Source organism: Patella vulgata, chromosome 3 (genome assembly GCF_932274485.2).
Source record: "Patella vulgata chromosome 3, xgPatVulg1.2, whole genome shotgun sequence".
NCBI lineage: Eukaryota > Metazoa > Mollusca > Gastropoda > Patellidae > Patella > Patella vulgata.
The window spans coordinates 41,266,173-41,286,409 of NC_065881.2; the positions used below are offsets into that span (position 1 = coordinate 41,266,173).

Below are 20,237 nucleotides of genomic sequence, written 5' to 3' on the forward strand. Positions count from 1 at the left end.
TAAGAAGAACTTTCTCTGCAAACACCAGGAGCCACCATGTGGCTCCCTACAATACATCAATACCATAAAATACAATACAAGGCAACAAAATTTAATATCATGGACAGCTAATATTTTGACAATTACATAACAATAAACATTTAAAATATTTACCTGTGACATTAGAAACTGTTCCAGACAGAATAGCAGAGTTTTATTGGATTCAAAATCAACACTATAAAATCCTTCAACCCAAAAATGAAGAATGTCCAAAGCCCTTTGTCTAATTTTAAACAATTTTCTGTCTCCTGGCTTTGACCTGTAAGTTTGAAAAAGTGACTTATATAAAGAGGAGAAAACAAATGAATGTACACACCAATAATATCTTTAAGTTTTTTATGCCAATGTTTATTATCTGAGCTTTTAAGAGCTGTATCCCATGACAAACAGAAACTCAGTCCACAGAAATCCAAATAAACATTTTGAATAATTCTGCGAGTTCTATATCATAAATACTAATGCAGTATTCTACCTTAGAGCAGCTGTATATCTATGTAAGATAAAATCTAACAGATTCTCGGATGTTATAAAATAGCGGTAACAGTACAAAAATTGGTGAACAAATCCATCCTTTACAGCTGACCTGAAATAAAAAAAAACAATATTGTCAAATATGTACAAAGACAGATTAAGATGTTGAAAAAAAAACTCATAACATTTGTGAATGCAATATAGGACAAATTTGTTGATGGAATTTTATCAAATTTGATCAAATTTTGTATACCGGTAGTTGGGTTGTTTCTGAAAACTTGGTGCCACCCCTTACATTCTCAACAGCATGTTTCCAGACTTTATAATGTTGTTTATTAGACATCCCTACTAATCGAAATATATTCTTAATTTCCCAATCCTAATTCACAGAGTTACATTTTAAAGTTTGGTAGGAATGTTTTAATTTAAAACTCACTGGACAGGATTTGTTACCATGGGTATCAAAGTTAGCACTTCAGACCTTTACTGCTATTAAATGTTTTATTTACATGACCTGATAAGTTCTGATCTATGTTTATCTTAATGTATATAATTAAAGGAATTTGTACCCAGTAGAAGAATTTCAAACTAGAGTACTTACGATACGAATAAATAAGCTAGTAGAGCATGTGGTTCACCCGCCTGTAAGACCTGTATATTACAACCGGTATGTGGTTCAACCATACATTGAAACTGCAATAGTGGATTCTCTTCATATGGTTGTAATATTAATACATCATTAGATACATCTAATGCTAGACTATAGCAAAAACACTCATCTATACCATATAGTTCTACTAATAACATCTATAAATAAATAAAGTTCATTATACAATAACCACTATTAATACCTATTATACCAAACTAACATAATAATAATACAATACCAATTATACCCAGGAGGGTTGGATGGCCGAATGGTTAGCATGTGTGCGCTGTATCATAAGGTCTGTCATTTAATCAACTGGCATGGTTTTGATTCCCTGGTTGTAAGTGATAAGGAGTTCCAATCGTACATTATTTATACTAGATGAAATATTGGTCTGGGATAGTGTCTGTATTTTAAGTCGTTTTATGTTCTCTAGCAAGACACTGCATGATATATTGAGACAACACTCTGTCTAATGCAATCATGGAGTATCAATATATTACTTAATGTCTCACTCTCGACCATTAAACCACACTTAATTATGCAATAACCATTATATCCTACTAACATAATTCAAACATTGCAATATTACTTCTGAGTAAAGCATAAAATCAAAATCACTAGATGTTAAGAGAAAGAAACAGGGTTTAACGTCCACTCAACACAAATTAAGTCATTTCATGACTAACATATTGTACAATAGACTTCTTTTCAGTGGATGGAAACCAGATGACCGACCTGAAGAAAACCCATGGGATTAGGCTGGGGACCCTACTCCTTGTCAAGTACAGGTGTGGGGGGCAGGGCTAAATCACGCCACTTGACTCAGTGGCAAACCTTATGATCTAAAGTGCACACCCCAACCCCCACCCACCCTTCAACCTAAAAGCCTAGAAGAGTTATAATTGATACTAACCTGTAAATGTGTTTTAAACAATTGTAATATGTGAACCTTCTTAGTCATGTCTTCTAAATCTTTTAATACCTGACTGGCCACACCTTTTTGATCTCCTGTAAAAGCAATGTCTATAGTACTAATAATTCTCCATAACATTAACATTAATAAAGAAAATCCCTTACTACAATCCTATAGAGAATTCATCTAAAGGCTTCAAATGTCAAAACCTTAATCTCTCTATATTTAAGAGAAAGTTTTTATGTTTGTGTGTATATTCGCTATAAGAGGATCATTTAGTGGGATCTTTTGCTCAGATCTGACGACCAAAGCCAATGAATGGGGTTCTAGTTGTGGTGAATTTGCTTTCTTTCTTGGTTTTGTATAATTCCTATTTCAGTACCAATATGGACTTGGTCTTAAATAGTGAGTAGACGCGTCCATCTTGTATAAAGCGGTACAGGTAGCATCTCATCATTACTCACCTTTTCCATTCTTGACATCTGGATCTATCAATTTCTTGTAGAATTTCTGACTTTTTTTTCGCATTTTCTTTTCCATACCAAGTTGCTGCTCTACAGAACTGAGTTTTGTTTCAATGCCCGCTCTGTTTTTCTCGTCCTGTGAAATAATCAAACAACATTTATGTTTTACAAAACACTCTCCATTACAAAACAACAAAACAATCTAATTCCATTTTATCCATGAACTCCTTTAAATACAACGGAAAACCACAACTGAAGTCAAAAAAGATTGATATTTCCCTGAAAAGTGTAGAAACTGGCTCATTTAAGTTTTGGCAGGATTTAATTTGTCAATGCAGTATATGTCTATAAAACTCACTAAACATGAGGTAATAGACGAAAACTGAGAGAATATGAGAGAGGGAGAGAAATGGGGTTTAACGTCCACTCGACACAAACTAGGTCATTTCGGGACTAACATATGGTTCAATTTATTTCATTAATACGCTTGAGCGTAGTGGTCTTTAGCAATGGGAGGAAACCGGAAGACCTGTAGAAAACCCATGAGGTTGGACAGGCGACCCTACTCCTTATCACGTACAAGCAGGGAATCGAAACCACAATGACAGACCTTCTGATCCAACGCCCATATGTTAAGTTAACCATTCAGCAACACAACTAACCATGAGAGAATATGACACCCTGGATAGTTATATTTCTGTTGCGGGCAGAGCACTTTTCAACATTACAATAAACAATATTTTTATAAAACTTACCGTTTGATTGATGAAGGATTCTACTTCTGTGGTCATATTATGTTGTATAGCCGTCCAGTGATACATAATATGAACTTTGCCTTTTAATGGCACATTATTACCATTTTCAGACAGAACTATTAAAGATCTGCTGGTACTGGATCTAGTGACAATATCATGGCGTCCTTTTACAGGTAATGTATCACTACGACTTGAACTTCCCTCCGAATCACTGCTATTTTTAGATAGATATCTTCTATTTATCATTTCCTTGGTATTTGAACTTAATGGTCGAATGTTTGGCTTGGCTGGAGAGGTAAATGTTGAATGGTTCAAAGAAGCCATATTGGATTTAAAGTGCGGTTGCAACTCTACAGGAGGGGAGAGTTCATCTGCAGAATAATGTTTATCTGGACTCTTATAAAAGTTTTGATTGATACTATGCTGTTGTTGTAAATTAATATGATCAGAAATATAACTATCAGCTCTGCCAAAATCAGAATTATGATAATCACCATTTGAACGTCTCTGTAAACTATTAAAATGTTGATCAATTTCTTTTGGTTTCACATAAAATTGATTAAAGTCACTACTGCGCACTGAAGAATATTTGTTTGTAGGTGAAGAGATGTCTTTATTTGAGGAGATTTTTCTTGAAGAATCACTTTGATAATTTGACTGGTTTATTTTAGCTGCATTCCTACTATGTACACCATTAGAACTTCTATTATCATTAGATGAATCACAGTTTCTTATATCTATATTATGAGGTATATCACAGGAGTCTTGACCGTTCAAGGATAAATATTCTGGTTTTGTACCCACAATATTACTATTTACAGAAGCCGATTTTGATTTTTGTATTTTAAAACTGGCATGCACAGTTCTGGATAATCCAAACGTTGGCATATATTGATCTCTATGGTTACCAGAAGCAATGGTTTCAGAGCCCTTCTGATTCGCATGGCTATTTACGAAAAACTGAGGAGTTGTGTTATTGGCACCCAAATTGTTCATGGAAGAACTTTTACTTCTATCTAATTGATATCGTTTCTTAAATTTCCGTCTCTTCTCAATTCTCTCTGTATCTGTGGAATCAGATGTCTCACTGATACCACTTGTCTGATGATATGGAGATGACCGTGACCTCTGTGTAAGTGGCAATGCCAAAGATGGACTGCTCTTGTTAATATGTGAACTGTTTAGTCTGGAACTGATTTCTGAAGCAGTGGAACTATTATCAGGATCTGGAGATCTCTTTAAGTTCTGTACAAATATTGGAGCAGATTTTCTTCGTTGTTCGTTGTGGGCAGAATTATTTGTTTTCCTTGTCAGCCCATTCTTTGATTGCCTAAAATTAAACAAGCCAACAGTGAGGCTGATGTCCCCCAACGAAATCCCAAAATAAATAGATGACTCATATTAATTAATCGCACAATTATTTTTTTTAAAAGTATCAAGCAATCAAACTGATTATCAACTATACACTAAGTTTCATCACTCTCTATCAGATAGAATCAAAGTTATCTTGTCCCGAAGCATCGACCAGTGAAATTTCTTAGCTCTGCTTAGCTTTAGCTCGAAAAGTTAATAATTGAACTCAGTCATGACATTCACCTAATGGACATCTAGAACAAGTTTAAACATTCTACCTCAATTAAAAGCAGGGTTGTTATGTTAAAAGGTCCTGACCTTTTCAAATTGCTTGTCGCTCCTTAGCATAAGCAGCAAATTCTCATCATCAAACTTAGTCAAGGTAATGATATGATGAATCTATACTCAGAGTTTCATCACTCTCACTTAATTATAATCAAAGTTATCGTGCTCCAAAGCATCAACCAATCAGATTGCTTATCTCTGCTTACCGTAAACAGACAATGTTTATCACCAAACTCCATCAAGGCATTCACCTAATGAACGCCTACACCAAGTTTGAACATTTTACCTCAATTAGGAGAGTTACTGTGTTCCAGTCAAATTGCTTAATGCTCCGCTTGCCCTGAGCAGAAAAGGCGCATTATCGAACTTAGTCAAGGTATTGATGTGATAAAACTATACACCAAGTTTTCTCACTCTCACTTAATTTGAACTAAAGTTATTGCGTCCCAAAGCATCAACCAATCAAATTGCTTATCTCTGCTTACCCTAAGCAGAAAATTCTCATTATCGAACTCCATCATGGCATTCACCTAATAAACATCTACGCCAAATGTGAACATTCTAGCTCAGTTACAATGAGAGTTATTGTGTTCCAGTCTCGACCAATCAAATTGCTTATCGCTCTACTTACCCTGAGCAGAAAATGCTCATTATCGAACTTAGTCAAGGTATTGATGTAATGAAACCATACATCAAGTGTCCCCACTCTCACTTAATTAGAACTAAAGATATTGTGTCCCAAATCATCAACCAATCAAATTGTTTATCTCGGCTTACCCTAAGCAGAAAATGCTCATCTTTGAACTCCATCCAGGCATTGACCTAATAAACACCTACACCAAGTTTGAACATTCTAACTCAAATAGAAAGAGAGTTATTGAGTCCCAAAAAGTGTGACGGACGGACAGACAGAAGGACAGACGGACAAACACATATTTTAATAGTCCCCTGCTTTCTTCGAAAGGCGGGGGACAAAAATTGCATATTACCCAAATTCACACTTATTTCATTTTGTACCTACTGACCAGTACCTTGCGAATAATGATCGTTAACTATGCAATGTTACTTCGTCATGATACTGGGAATATTTGGATATAAATTTTAAAAGTCACTGGGCCATAGTTCATATAAGAATATTTACAATATGACTGTTCTTCCTGATGTAATATGATGTACTAGTTGGTACACTTGCATCTTTCATAGTCATGTAGATTCTGAAAAATGTAAAACTAGTAATTTATTAATACCTTTGATATCTGTTGTTGACTGCTTCATATAGAGTATACAGTAACTGTTGATTCCATTTCGCTTGGTGATATTTCTCACAAATAGCACTGGTAAATGTATCAATACGGAGATTACCCAGAGATGTAATGTACTCGGCTACAAATAAAAATATGTACTGTAATCAGTAAACAAAGCTATTGATTAAATACAAAAATATTAATTTCGATAAATATTTTAAGAAAAACGTTGTCACTGCGAGCATCAGTGACAGGAGTCAACATAGGCCTAGCCTGTTCCCCAATCCATTTTCAAATGAAATAAAATAATGTTTATAAAATAAAAATGCAATCGTCAAAAATAATACCCTAGGCTAAAATCATCATGGGTTCAACAGAATCTTAATCAGCAAGAAAAGACCGTAAATGGTTTAAGACCTACCAACAGCAAAGTCGTCTAGTCTCACTTCATCAAGAATATTATCTTCATGTAGTTTTTCAATAACTTGACTTAATATCTTTTGTTGTTGAGAGTTATCATTACTCAGCAGACGGTCCATCAAACTTGTATCACCATGATATGAATTGTTATGATTTAAGTGAATACCACTGACTCCACTATCTTTGGACAACGAGGGAGATGAGTTCACAGATCTGCTGCCTAAGTTTGGTAATGATTTATTTCCTGGTTGACCGAAATTCACATCATCTGACAAAAACGTTCCATCACCTTTATTCCGCCAATCACCTGACATTCGGCTGCTGAAACTTTGTTCCAGTTCATTTTGTAAACACTGTATCTGTTTTCTGGCATTGTTCGATGTTAGTCTGAAAGAATTGTCATCAGCACAATACTTCCCTGGTGATACATTTGAAGTAGATGAAAAACATCTTCTATCAGGAATTCCTGAATCGGACATATATTCTTGAGAGTTGTTTTTGGCACGACTCTGTGCAGTCTTTTTGATAAGATGCTTAGCACTTCGTGAATGTATCGGTGGTTTTCCCTGGACGTATTTTGAATTTTCAAAAGACTGATGTTCTGGTATTGTATCATCTTCAAATTTATTATTTTTAATGCCAACATCATTCAAATGCATTATTTTTCTATCAGCACTATTACTGGCATTTGTTTGTTGTGAAGGAAGGACTGCTCCATAGGGCATCATACTGATGGGGAAAAGCTGAACTACGCCTGTATTAGGATCTTGTTGTAACTGAAGTTGAACTGGGTAGGAGGCTAATTGACCTGATGCATATTGAAAGGGCATGTTAAATGTCTGCATGCTACTACTTGTGGTAACTGTAGATAATGAGGTATTCGATGCCTGATGTGAAAGAGGCTGAGATAAATTTGTTCTAGCAGTATTAACTACTGACATCTTGACTTCATCTGCTAATGATATTGTATCTTGTGTTCTAGAATTACTATTTTCAATAGGTGAAATTTCATGCATTGCGACGGCCGAGTTGACTGGTGTAGGTTCGACCTTTGAACCTATTTGAGTTTGTAAATATTGTGCAATAGCTGTAGCTAATGTATCTGTATCTGGTAGTTGACCATCAAATTTTTGTAACAATTGTCCCAGAGCATCATCAGTTTTGTGGTGGGTCATTTCCCCTTTTTTGACATCTAAAATTTCATTATTGTTCACTTCTGTAACCAGTTCGGATTCTACTTCCGGGCTTTTTGTTTCTTCAACCGAGCGATGACGTAACAAATGTTGTTCCAAATCTTTTAATTTCTTGAGGACTTTAGTTCCCTTTTCAGATTCATTAAAAATATCGCAACTTTTGGGAGTTGAGCTCTGACTGTTTTTGGCATCTTCTTCAATTTCTTGTTTTGATGGAGAAACCGTGCTGTAAACTGGTTTTGGTTTAAGAGGAAGAGTTTGAATTTTTCCGGGAACTGGTTTGAAAGCAGACGACTGGGAGCGAATAGCAACAGGTTTAACCATGGTTTCTGGGTGAATTGGTTTGAAGGCAGAAACGGGTGTAGGTGCAGTAGTCTTTGTTACAATAGATGTGATTGGTTCACTGCTTTGAGTACTGGTGCTCTCTATACTTGTATTTTGAACTTCTGACTAAAATAGAAAGAAACTGACATAATTTTTTTTATTTTGCCTGAGCAGCTGTATTTCTGCACAATCAAATACTAACTGCAAAGGGATTTATTATGTGCATGACTAAACCTTGGTGCCAAGCAACACTCTCTTTATATGCTTTGTAGGCGCTACCCTTACAAATGAGAACCAGGCTTGACAAATCTTCAGATGCTTCTTGGCCGACGCTGGGATTTAAACCCAGGATGTTCTAGACCCCTTAACTACCAAAATCTATCATCATCTATGCAAAATGTGCATAGAAAACACATTCATGAACAAAATAAGTGGTCTCATACCTCATTTAATGAAATCTCCACCTGATCAGTCATATTTTCTTCCTCTTCACTCTAAATGTCAATAAAATTGATGTTTCATTTATTTAAATATAAATAAGAATAATTTTTTAAGAATAGGATTTTTTTTTCAAAAATAACATTGTTAAAAATGTTTCTGCTAATAAGTCAAAGGAAATAAAATTCTATGTTACATTTTTTTGTCTTCAGCAGTTACAGACTTATAAATTATCTCAATATTCAAAGAAATTGCATATTATAATTATACATGATTAAGACAACTTACATAATAATTCCAGGCTCTTTGTAGTAACTGTTTACATCCATCTTTTGATGTTACTTCAAACAAAGATTGTAGTTCATTACATACCTAAGGAAATAAACAAATGCTTATTTCACTTCACACATACATGCTAATTTTAAGAAAGACCACAAAATGACATTGCAGCTGCTATCTTAGGTTTTTTTGTATATGTATATATTAGTCTATATGTGATTAAAAAAATAACATAATTTTTTTCCTTATTTATGTATGTTTGTTAAAAATTATAGATGTGAACACATTATGTCAAACTTAAATGGAGTAGAGCTCTATTCTTTGGAACCTTAAAGAGACAAAGATGGGTTGAAAGCAGATATGCCAGAGCTAAACATGCCAAATCTTTTAGGTTATTAAGCACCCAATCATGGAATCAATTTGGTGACATATCTACCTATGCATACATTGGAAATATCAATTCCAACAAAGCTGGTGATTTTTTTCCTATTTTACTATGAAATACCTAAGATAATTTTTATATAACCTACATGTAAAGTATCTGCTAATGTTGGTCTTTTATCAGAATTGGTATGTAACATAGATAATAACATATCTTGTATTTTTTCTTCCATATCATCATTACCACCAACAGTTTGTAAAGTCATAGCTAATCCATATAAACATGTCTACAAATATAAATAATATTATTCATTTGCTAAAAAATACTACTGTCCATTTCTGAAAATAATCTTTATTTGATGTTTACATGTTAGGCTAACTAGTACAAAAGCGTCAACAAATTGCTCTTTGACCCCCATCATGTGAATAGCTGTGGCACCCCGATGAACTAGTATACAGTCCTACAATACGGAGGGTTGTTCACATATCTCAGGGGTTTGAGCTTGAGGTGGGCTAAGGAACAGTAGTTTCGGATGGTTTTGATCAGTCCGGGGAAAATGAAATGGGGTTTAACATTCTACTTTTCTGCACTGACTGGGATAATGAAGACATGCATACACAATGCACTGTTCTATGAGAGATATTTTGCACAGAGAGCAATGCTATGGCCTACTATTATTTTGAATTCTTTTATGTGCACGCAAATGTGTACATGAAACCTCGATTTTCCATGCCATTCCAAACGACTAGACACTTTCCTTGCCAGACCCGAGACCTCTTGGTTAGCGAGCTAGCTTCTTACTCACTGAGCCACCACGACTGTGACAGCAGTATGAACTATATTATTTTTATCTAAGGAAATGGGGTAGTCAATATGTAAATGTACCAAATGCTAAATATTTATTCTAAATGGGAAAACATACATTGTTGCATTATCAAGTTTTTACCAATACCAAAAGTTTTTACCTTTTCGGAGAATATTCCTTTTTGTTGTAATTCTGGTGCCATATATTTAGTTTCTAACTGTTTACCTTCTGGTACAGCAGTAAATATAATACTTCCATTTTCTTTAATAACCGTTGTATCAGGAGATATATAAGCAGCTGGGATAAACAGTAAAAAAATTGAAATCATTTCAACATGAATATCAGATATTTTGTGTTCTAGAAAGTAAGATAGTCTTGGTCTAGATGTTTTTGGTCTATAGTTAGTGTGGGAGTATATATGAATGTACAATGCTAGGATGGGGTGGAGTAGAAGGGAATTTCTGTCTGCTCTTCAAATTGCATCTACCAAGGAACCTTCTTTATACACTATCAGTATGTACATAGTGTATCATTAAATCCAGACTTACTCATACAAACTTTCCTTGTCACCAATTGTAAAGTTTACCAGGGTCAATGGACTATGGTAGTTGAATTATTGGAAACAATTTCTATTTGTTAAATTATATTTCCGAACAGATTATGCTGTTTTCAATCTGTAGCATCTACTCACGTAAATGTCTTTTTTTCTTCTGTATAGCTTTTGTTCCTTCACTTATTAAAGCCCATAAATCTAGACTGTCTAGTTTCTCCCTTGTTATTTCTAGTATTGATGACAAGTCAAGACACTGAAAGTACAAATAATTCAAATTAAGTCATTTTTGTTTAAATAATGGTGAGAAAGCTTATACTAGCTAGAGAGTAAGAACAGAATGTGAAAATCAAAGAGCATTATGAAACAGATTATAAATGTATGGCAGATTGTGACAAACTAAGTGCATTATGAGTCAGACTATAAATGTGTGAAACAATCTATGTTAAGAGTAAAAGCATGGATAGGCAAATTCTAACTGGGTAAAAAACAGAGTAAGAACATGGTTAGACAGATTATATGAAATGAAATGGGGTTTAACGACCTACTGTTCTGCTTCGACAGGGCTAATGAAGACGGGCATGTAATACTATTTGATAATTTATGTTTTATGTGTATTCTCCATTGTCAGTATATTAGTTATGGTACATGTATGAGTTTATTTGAAATGCAAATTAAATTGGTTATGAAATATTGTGAGGAAAACAGAAGGGAAGTCTGTGCTGATATGGTACATGAATTGAAGTATAGGTTAATAAACACATTTGTTATATGCTAGCTTAATGGTGAAGAATGGAATGTGTCTGTTGACCAAATTTGGTAATGAGTCCATGTTGGTATGCCAGACATGAAGCATGACCGACCACATGATTAAAATTACGTCAAATTTGACCAATTAGGAAATGGGTAGCTAAAATCCAAGCGTAGAAAAATACTTGAGATGTGTGCGATTGTTAGACAGGCATGTATTTCTTGAAGGTAGAAGATGTAGCAATCTCTATCAGCAGACTCGCCGAGTCTGGCTGGTTGGGGTTTGAGAGAATGACTTTATTATAATGCTTGTAACCATGTAACCTATATGTAGCAGTGCTAAATATAAAATGTAGAACCGAAATATGTTATTTGTTGTTCCTGTTGATGATATTATTTAAGATGTAGTATATTCAATAACAACGTGAAGCTGTCATTATTGTGGAATATCGGAGTGGCATTAAAACATACATCTAAACCAGTTAAAGAATTACGACTGTATGTTGTCCCTTGCCAGGTCCCCGGTCCTGCACAACTGACAAGGGGGAACCACGCCGGAATATCCTGATGAACTTTCTCGGCCAACGAAGGGATCGAATATGGGACCTCCAGACTAGTGAGTCAACGTTTTACTCACTGAGCCACTGTGGCTCCCCTAGACAGATTATAACTTGGTGAGACAATATAAACCACAGTGGGATGTTCTATACTATAATAAGAACATGGTAAAACCAATTATAAGTTGTAGAGACATTATATACCAAACTAGAATAGGAAAATGGCAAGACAAATTACAACTGAGTGGTCAAATAATGTTCTTGTAGAATTTATATCAAAAGTGTTGAGTTAATTTGATTTGATGTGTAATTTTGATTAGTAATGTATAAAAATGTAATGTAAATATTGCGCACAGATCCATTAAAGTTAATGCTCAAGGTGCATTTAGCTCTCCGCTTGTAACAAGATAAAAACACAGAAAATGTTCATAAGCAGTTGAAAAAAGATGAGTGTTTCATTGCTTCTTAAAACAGCTATGCGATTGTGAATTCTTTAAGATCAAGGGTATTGAATTCCATAGGTTTCGTACAGTGTATGAGAAGCATCTATGACCGAATGTCTTAAGTCTATAGTTGGGTACCACCAGACGTAGTTCATGTTGGGACTGAAGATTTCTTTGGGGGACATAACAAACAAACATATATAAACATTGTTTACCTCCATTTCTGCACTATTTAAAATTAATGTTGATGTAATAATCTCTTCTGCTTCTGAGTTTATTGTTGTATTTATATCACTTGTAGCAGAAGCTGGGGTATAAATATCACTTTTTACTTTATCACAGTTTTCCTGAGTATTATCACAGAATTCTACATCCTTATAAGTGGTTGAGGAATCTTCACAGAGTTCAGAATATTCTAACCTTTGTCCTTCCAATTCTTCTAATTCCTTATCACTACCACCTAATATCTGATCCGATGCTGATAAAGACTTTTTGCTTTTGTTCGATTCTCCAAGTTTTGCTAATAAATATTCATCACTTTCATAGTTTGAATCATTTGAAGTGTCAACATGAGTCAAACTTGAAGACGTTTTTTTACCAGGATCTTGAGGTGTTGATTGTCGGGGTGTTGATGTGGACTGTGTATTAAGATACGATGATAATCCTGCTGTTAAATCTAATATCGTTGTTCCTATAAAAGATATTGGATTTTTTGTTTTAATTTAAATATACTACATGTGCAACTATAAGGCCTTTTGCTTTACAACAAGTTCCAGAACAAGGCAAAGTCTAATATATAGGATACTTGCTATAATGCAGGTTATATTAGAGGACCCCAACAAAAACGTAATAAGGAAGACCTTTTAATATATAGGGGATTTGACATAATGCAGATTATATCATTGGACGTCAACAAAAGCATTAAAGTGAAGATCTGATATTACCAGCTTCGAATTCAAAATAAATAGATGATGCTGGCACATTTACCTTTTCTTAAAGCATCAAGCAATCAAATAGCTTATCACCCAAGCAGAAAATACTCATTATTGAACTTAGTCTAATTATCACTTTCACTCAATAAGAATCTAAGTTACATGTATCAAGTTTGAAAGTATTAACAAATCAAACTGCTTATCTCTTTTAGACTCAGTGGAAAATACTGACAATCAAACTCAGTCAAGACATTCACCTAAAGATGTACACAAAGTCTGAACCCCAATCAGCAGAGTCATTGTGTTCCAAAAAGTGTGACAGAGTCAGATATGAGATTTACCAATGTATTAATCAGTTAAATTACCTTTTTCAACAGGGCTTCCTCTAATAAAGTTAGTTATCATACAACTACAAATATACTGTGATAGACGATCTTCAAGTATATCATCACATAATTTAATAACCTCTATTAATGATGGCCGCTGTGAATGGTCATCAGCACACAGATTGGTTAAAAGATCTGACAAAGTTGGACTTAAATCATGTTTAGGTTCTTCTGTCTGTATATTGTACTCTACGCCATACAGCATTGTCATACCCAGAGAAAATAAATGCGACTGAAAAAAAAAAAAGAATTTTAAAACCCTTTTTCAAATATTGCTATGTTATCAATTAGACAACAAAAGCTCTTACTTGTTATAACGTGGCATAGGGCAAGAAAAGTCTTCAGGATTTTTCACCCCCAGTTCTCACTTCGCAGATGTGCCTTGCGATTTGTATAGTGCAAAAAAACATGATCATGTGTACAAATTCGTAATGCACAACAGCCATAGGTCCCAATTCAATACTATTTATAAAACCGAATATATTTCTGGCAATTCAAAACTTAGAACTTATGGCACTGTAAAACCTACTATAGACTATCCAGCTAATTATTTGCTTCATGTACACAATAAAAACTTCAAGTCTGCTATGACTGCACTACGATAGAGTTCCCATAAACTAGAAATAGAGAGGGGCCGGTACAAGAACATCCCCCCTGATATGAGACTATGTGCACTCTGTTCCCTCTCTAAAGCAGAAACCGAATTTCACTTCTTAATTGAATGTCCACACTACCAATCTCTTAGGCTAAATATTCTTTCTGCTACATTCAGTAACAACAATTTAGCCATAACGTTTGAAAATCTATTTGACCCTCCCCCTTCAGTTTCTGTGAGTGTATGTCATTATACTTGTATATATAAAGCATTTCAACGTAGAAATCAAGCCTCGACCAAATAAGGTATTACAAGGCAAAATTTCAAATTTTATTTTTTATCTTTTTGACATCTATACATTTTTGAAATAATGTTTCTGATAGATATTTTCACTTTTAACATGAACCTATGTATTTTATGTTTCGTATTCTTTTTGACATCTATACATTTTTGAAATAATGTTTCTGATAGATATTTTCACTTTTAACATGAACCTATGTATTTTATGTTTCGTATTCTTATAAATATATATATGTATATTGCTATTTATTTTATATCATGTTCCTTATGTCATGTATATGAATTGTATGCGGCCTGAAATGGGTGTTATGATACAATAAAATCTTATCTTATCTTATCATAAAAGACATTTGGTATATGAAAAGTGTGCAGAAACCCTACTATCCAGACCCCCACCCACTCACACTGCATATGTAATCATAGACATAAAGAAATACTATATGTTAGTCTCAAAATGACCCATTAAAGTGTTTAACTTCATACAAATCTTACAAGTCATTATCTTGACAAATAACTCTGTAGTCTGCATGGTGATAAAAGTAAATGGACAAAACCACAATCAGTGTTTAATTTACATTTCAACATATAATCTGTCTTTACGATATTTTGTGGAGTCTAGTCTATTTAAGTTAATATAATGCTTTGTTAAATACAACCTAATTTAAATGTCAGTGAAGTTAATATTATGACATTCTTATCTAAACATTTCAATGTTGTTGTAAATTTATATTTGTTATGATTATGAATTATTTGAAAGATATCCATACATGTTAATGTAGGCCTACTTCATCATCATACCACATCACATGGTCTTCACCACTATTTTCTATCAATAATTGTTATTTCCAGGTTTTAAAGGGGAGTAGGAGCGTCAAAAGCAATAAAATTTTATGACCGTAGTAAAAGGGCCAGAATTTTATTTTCCACCCTTTGCAAAGCAATTCAAGGTCAAGAATCGTAGTAGGGTGTCTGTATTTACAGGTATGAAAGGTTTTGGAGAATATATATTCATCATTTGGAGGCAAAGGGATCAAAGGAGATTAACTGATTGTGGAATTGTTTTGTGTTTGAAAACAATTGCTTTAAAAGAGTCCAAATTATTGCTGTGATACAAAAATTCAAAATCAAAATGCTCAGTACAGTAAACTCCCAAATGTTGGCAAACATATTCAGCACATTGCCATACATGCTACAATCTTATTTGGCCATTTCTATTTGCAACTGACAGTACTGTCAGAGTTTATTATGTGTAACATCAACAAATTATTTAATGTCATGGTATAATTTATAATCTAGTCCAAAACAATTAATGGATGAACTTATTAGGAAGAGAGATGTATGTTTTTTAATAGAAAATGGGTAATTTTGGGACTAACATATGTTATATTTTTATTTGAATAAATCACATGCGTGGAGAGGCCTTCAGCGGTGGGAGCAAAGAACCAATTTATGAAAATGACCCTATTCCTAGTCATGTAAAACAGTGGGATCGAAACCATGAGAGACACACACACTAGGCCAACCAACCTGTTTATAGATTGTAATGGGATTTAATATGTGAGAAATTTTGGTGTTATTTTATCAAAACTATTTGTTGATCGTAAACAAGAAAACTAATAATAACTGATTATAATTATTTCCTATTAATGTTATGTTGTACTAAATAGTAGGGGAAACTATCGATCGGTCGATAACTTTCTTTAAAATAGTGTGGCTGAACGCATCTGGTATGTTACCAATCATTAGTGTCAAATTTATTCTATCATCTTTCCTTACCAATTATACTTATAAACAACAATAGATGTAGTTTAATTACAGTCCAATTACTGTTCATTTTACCTATAATCTTACAATCAATAACAACCTACCTTAAATGAATTGCCCACATCTTCAAACTCAGGTGCTACATACAGAGGTTCGGGCTCTAGAATAAAATAAAAGATTTTTAACCTTTCTTATAGAATTTATCCTTTTCAATATAAAATACAAGGCATTCAGTTATTTTAATTATGGAACAAAATGATGTCTTTTCATATAAATAATAACTATTTTCCTCTATATTGTGCACAAATATATAAGCATAGTACATCAATTTACAAATAAAAGACCAAACATGAAAATTATGGATGGCTGAACGGATTTGCTTTTCAGTGAAGTAAATGCCGTGACTCTGTTAATTCAAGAATAACTGTAGTGAGCTAAGGGCTATAGCAGAATCTTACAATACAGCCATTTAATATACCGGTATATAGATTGTAAAGTCAGTCAACCAAACAAATTGCTTGAGTACAATTCATAACTGAATACAAACTAATACTGTGTAATATTAAAAAGACAGAAATGATATCACTTAAAGTCAATAATATATGAAAAAATGGTTCAAAACAATTCCATGTATAATGCTATTTGTGAACACATTACTTTAAGCTCATTCAACAAAAAAATTATATCAGTATTCATAAATCCAGGTATGTTCACCCCTTTCAAAACACCTGATACCAAGGATTTCACCATGTCAATAAATATTTGTTTTACCATACTGTTGTCTCGATCCATATCTATATGAAGCTTTGTGTGAAGCTCTTCCAACACAAAAGTCTCCAATCAGTGCACAAGCAAAATGTCACCATATTAAATACTAAACACAATCACACACTGCTTGGATATAGATTCCTATTAATTAATGTTGCACATCAAAATTCCTCAATCACAAGCAATGACACTATGTATAAATGTCTATAAATGAGGGTGTGAGAACTTATATATTATTATATAACTGATCACACCTACCATAGTACCTTCTACATCTAGATCTCCTTGATTTGGTGTAAACCTAGCCTAAAGCTAAACTGGAACATAATCCCTAAGATATGACCAGCAATATCTACATCAATAATTCTTATATAACAATCTGCTTGTACAAACACTTATCTACACTAATATCATTTGAAAACAGTTGAAAATAAAACTACATTTGTCATCTTTAATTTTAAACTGATTTTTCCATTCATCATCTAGAGAAGTGTGTATGATGCCCCTGGACAACTTTTTTGATTTGTGGGGAGGTGGAGTGTGGGTAGCTGGTGAGCATTTATGGAGGGGGAGGAGGGGTAAAATTAGCGGGAAATGATGTTTTTGTTAGAGCTTGGTAAAAACATTACTTTTTAATTCTGCTGCACACCTCTATATATGGGTGTAAGATTCCCATTGTATGGGGGAGGGGGGAGGGGGGTGTAATTTTGGGGACAGAAACCACTTGGTTCAAGATTGACCTGAAATGTGTTTTCTCGTTAGCTTTTTGTTCAATCTGATAAAAACACAGATGCTATTTCATTTCGTTTTTTGGGTTCAAAATTTCATTTTACTTGTCTTCACAAGACTAGGATCTGGAAGAGTTGTCATAGAACAGGCGGTCTAGTTGATGTGAGGAATTAGCCAATGAAGCGGTCTGTTACAGCGAGTTCTTGGCGTGCTCTGCACAGAACTGTGGGTAAACCCCCAGAAACATCAACGCTGATTGATTAATCAATGTCTGACGTCATAGGGTCAAAAGCCACACGAAATAGGTACTGAACGAAAAGGCTAACAAGAAACCACTTTTAAACTTGTAAGGTCAATTTTGAACCAAATGATTTCTGTCCACAAAAACACATGTTGCCCCCGCCTCCTCCGGGCACCCTTTCCTCGGCGCCCACCCCACACAATGGGAATCTTATGAACATATTTACAGATGTTTCATCAAGCTCTAAGAAAATCTTCATTTAAATCGACATGAGCTCATTTCACGCTAATTTTATGACCTCCCCCCCCCCCCACCCCACCTCACCACAAATCAAAGCAGTTGTCCAGGGGCATCATAAACACTTATTTAGAGATGGGCAGTGCTAGAAATTTATGTTTTATTAATATATAACATGGTTCGATTTGTTTCACACAATCACATTTTCCACTAATTGTAGACATTGGATCCCCAATATCTCGAAAACGCCTCCTCAAATGCATGATCACCACCCAGATTCGGAATCTACGCAAAAAACTGGTCTAGAAAAACTTGGTCTCATAAATTCACAGCTCGAGTGGCGATTCCCCCCCTTCAGCCACTGGACTATTTCACATCCTACTTTTCTTTCCCAACCTGGCTAATGAAGACAGACATCTCCCAACAGTGCGCTATGGTGGAACTTTTGCCAGGAAAGCAATTGAATATCAAGGTTTCTTTTAGGAATAATGTCTAATTTCTGCCAGACAAAAACATATTTTATTAGACATATGACTAAGTTAGAGTTGTATTATCGAATACTGCCCAACCGTTCTTTACTTCTCCAAATCTTATCACCTTTAAGTCTAGAGCTAGAGACATTATAACTATTTGGTAACGTGTGTTAAGACAAATTAAATCAACCCCTAATACCACTGTGAAATATCCACATGAACATACCTGTTATCAGAACTATCTGAATATTTTCTTAATTGTTTACCCTACCTCAAAAATATCTCAGTTTACAGGTAATTGATATGAATATTAACTGACTTTATTAATATTTTATCCAATATATGAGTTAAAGAATGGATTAAAGCTAACTGAATGTTATGGTCAGTTGCATTGTTAATGAACCATTCTACTATTACAAAAACTAGATATCGTTTACTATTAATACCTTCAATACTATAGTAGATTATCTTAATATATTCATTGATGCAGAAATAGGTAAAAAGAAATAAATAGGTAACTTTAAGATTAATATCCAAAGTAATCCACCATATTAAGGCAGGCACTCAAATTGCACACCCATATTCATGATCACAATTAAAGGCTCACTGAATTTTTACCACATACTGATGTCAATAACCGATTCTGTTTTACACATACAATTCACATGTATTTATATTAACAAAAGAAATCAAATAATCTTAAAGTTACCTATATATCTGTAGCTCAATGATTATCTCTTTGTATGCCTGTGTTTGTATTTCATTATAGAGATTAAATGATTTTAGTAGTTTATGTCATAATGAGTAATTAGTGATTTATTTGGGCAGGTAGACTTGTTAATATGACAACTGATTACAATTAATACATAAATAAAAAAAATATCAAATATACTGTTGGTTTGCACAATAGTAGTAATTAGTAATGTGATGTTTGATTCTCAAAAGTATTTGTCAACATCCATAGGAAATGTATAGGCAGTCTAAATCATTTAAATCATATACAATAATAAACCATTTTATAATAATCTTAACCTTGTGTTGCACTGACATGTTTCTTCTACCGGACACAACACAAATCAATAAGCATAAGACCATTAATTCCTATCTATATCCAAGTAAATACAAACCATTTAATATGAACACAGCAAATCTTGATCAATATATAAGCATGTGATCGGCTCAACTTGTGAATTTGATAAAGGTAAAATATGTCTGTTTGAGTAAATAAAGAGATTTGTGAAGCTTTCCTCTGTTGTCAAGTTTACCACTTTGTTCTGTTTGCTGTTGTATTTGGTTTTGAAAATGTATTCGTAAACTGGCTTTTCTTCAAAGGTTTGGAGTTATTTTTAGCTTCCTAAACGAGTTAGAGAAAAGACGACTATTGTTTGTGTTAATGTATCATAGATTTTTTTTATAATAAATTTGAAACATTTTAGTTGTCAATCCTACCTTTACATATAAGTTTTTGCACCTTTTTTTCACTAATTTATCTTAT

At 33.8% G+C, this 20,237-nt stretch overlaps 1 protein-coding gene across 2 annotated transcripts in view; it reads right to left on the minus strand.

The window, feature by feature from the left end:
* LOC126814532 (uncharacterized) overlaps positions 1 to 20,237 on the minus strand; it is a 38,713-nt gene that overhangs the window by 6,768 nt on the left and 11,708 nt on the right. For both annotated transcript variants that reach the window (XM_050539734.2, XM_050539732.2), the window contains exons 3-18: positions 16,399 to 16,454; positions 13,615 to 13,867; positions 12,533 to 13,008; positions 10,709 to 10,823; positions 10,178 to 10,314; positions 9,361 to 9,498; positions 8,840 to 8,923; positions 8,557 to 8,607; positions 6,598 to 8,239; positions 6,180 to 6,315; positions 3,295 to 4,624; positions 2,540 to 2,675; positions 2,076 to 2,170; positions 1,112 to 1,317; positions 512 to 622; positions 154 to 298 (exon numbers count right to left, since the gene is read on the minus strand). In XM_050539734.2, the coding sequence (XP_050395691.2) occupies positions 154 to 298; positions 512 to 622; positions 1,112 to 1,317; positions 2,076 to 2,170; positions 2,540 to 2,675; positions 3,295 to 4,624; positions 6,180 to 6,315; positions 6,598 to 8,239; positions 8,557 to 8,607; positions 8,840 to 8,923; positions 9,361 to 9,498; positions 10,178 to 10,314; positions 10,709 to 10,823; positions 12,533 to 13,008; positions 13,615 to 13,867; positions 16,399 to 16,454 (5,111 nt within the window). The remainder of the gene's footprint in view (positions 1 to 153; positions 299 to 511; positions 623 to 1,111; positions 1,318 to 2,075; positions 2,171 to 2,539; positions 2,676 to 3,294; positions 4,625 to 6,179; positions 6,316 to 6,597; positions 8,240 to 8,556; positions 8,608 to 8,839; positions 8,924 to 9,360; positions 9,499 to 10,177; positions 10,315 to 10,708; positions 10,824 to 12,532; positions 13,009 to 13,614; positions 13,868 to 16,398; positions 16,455 to 20,237) is intronic.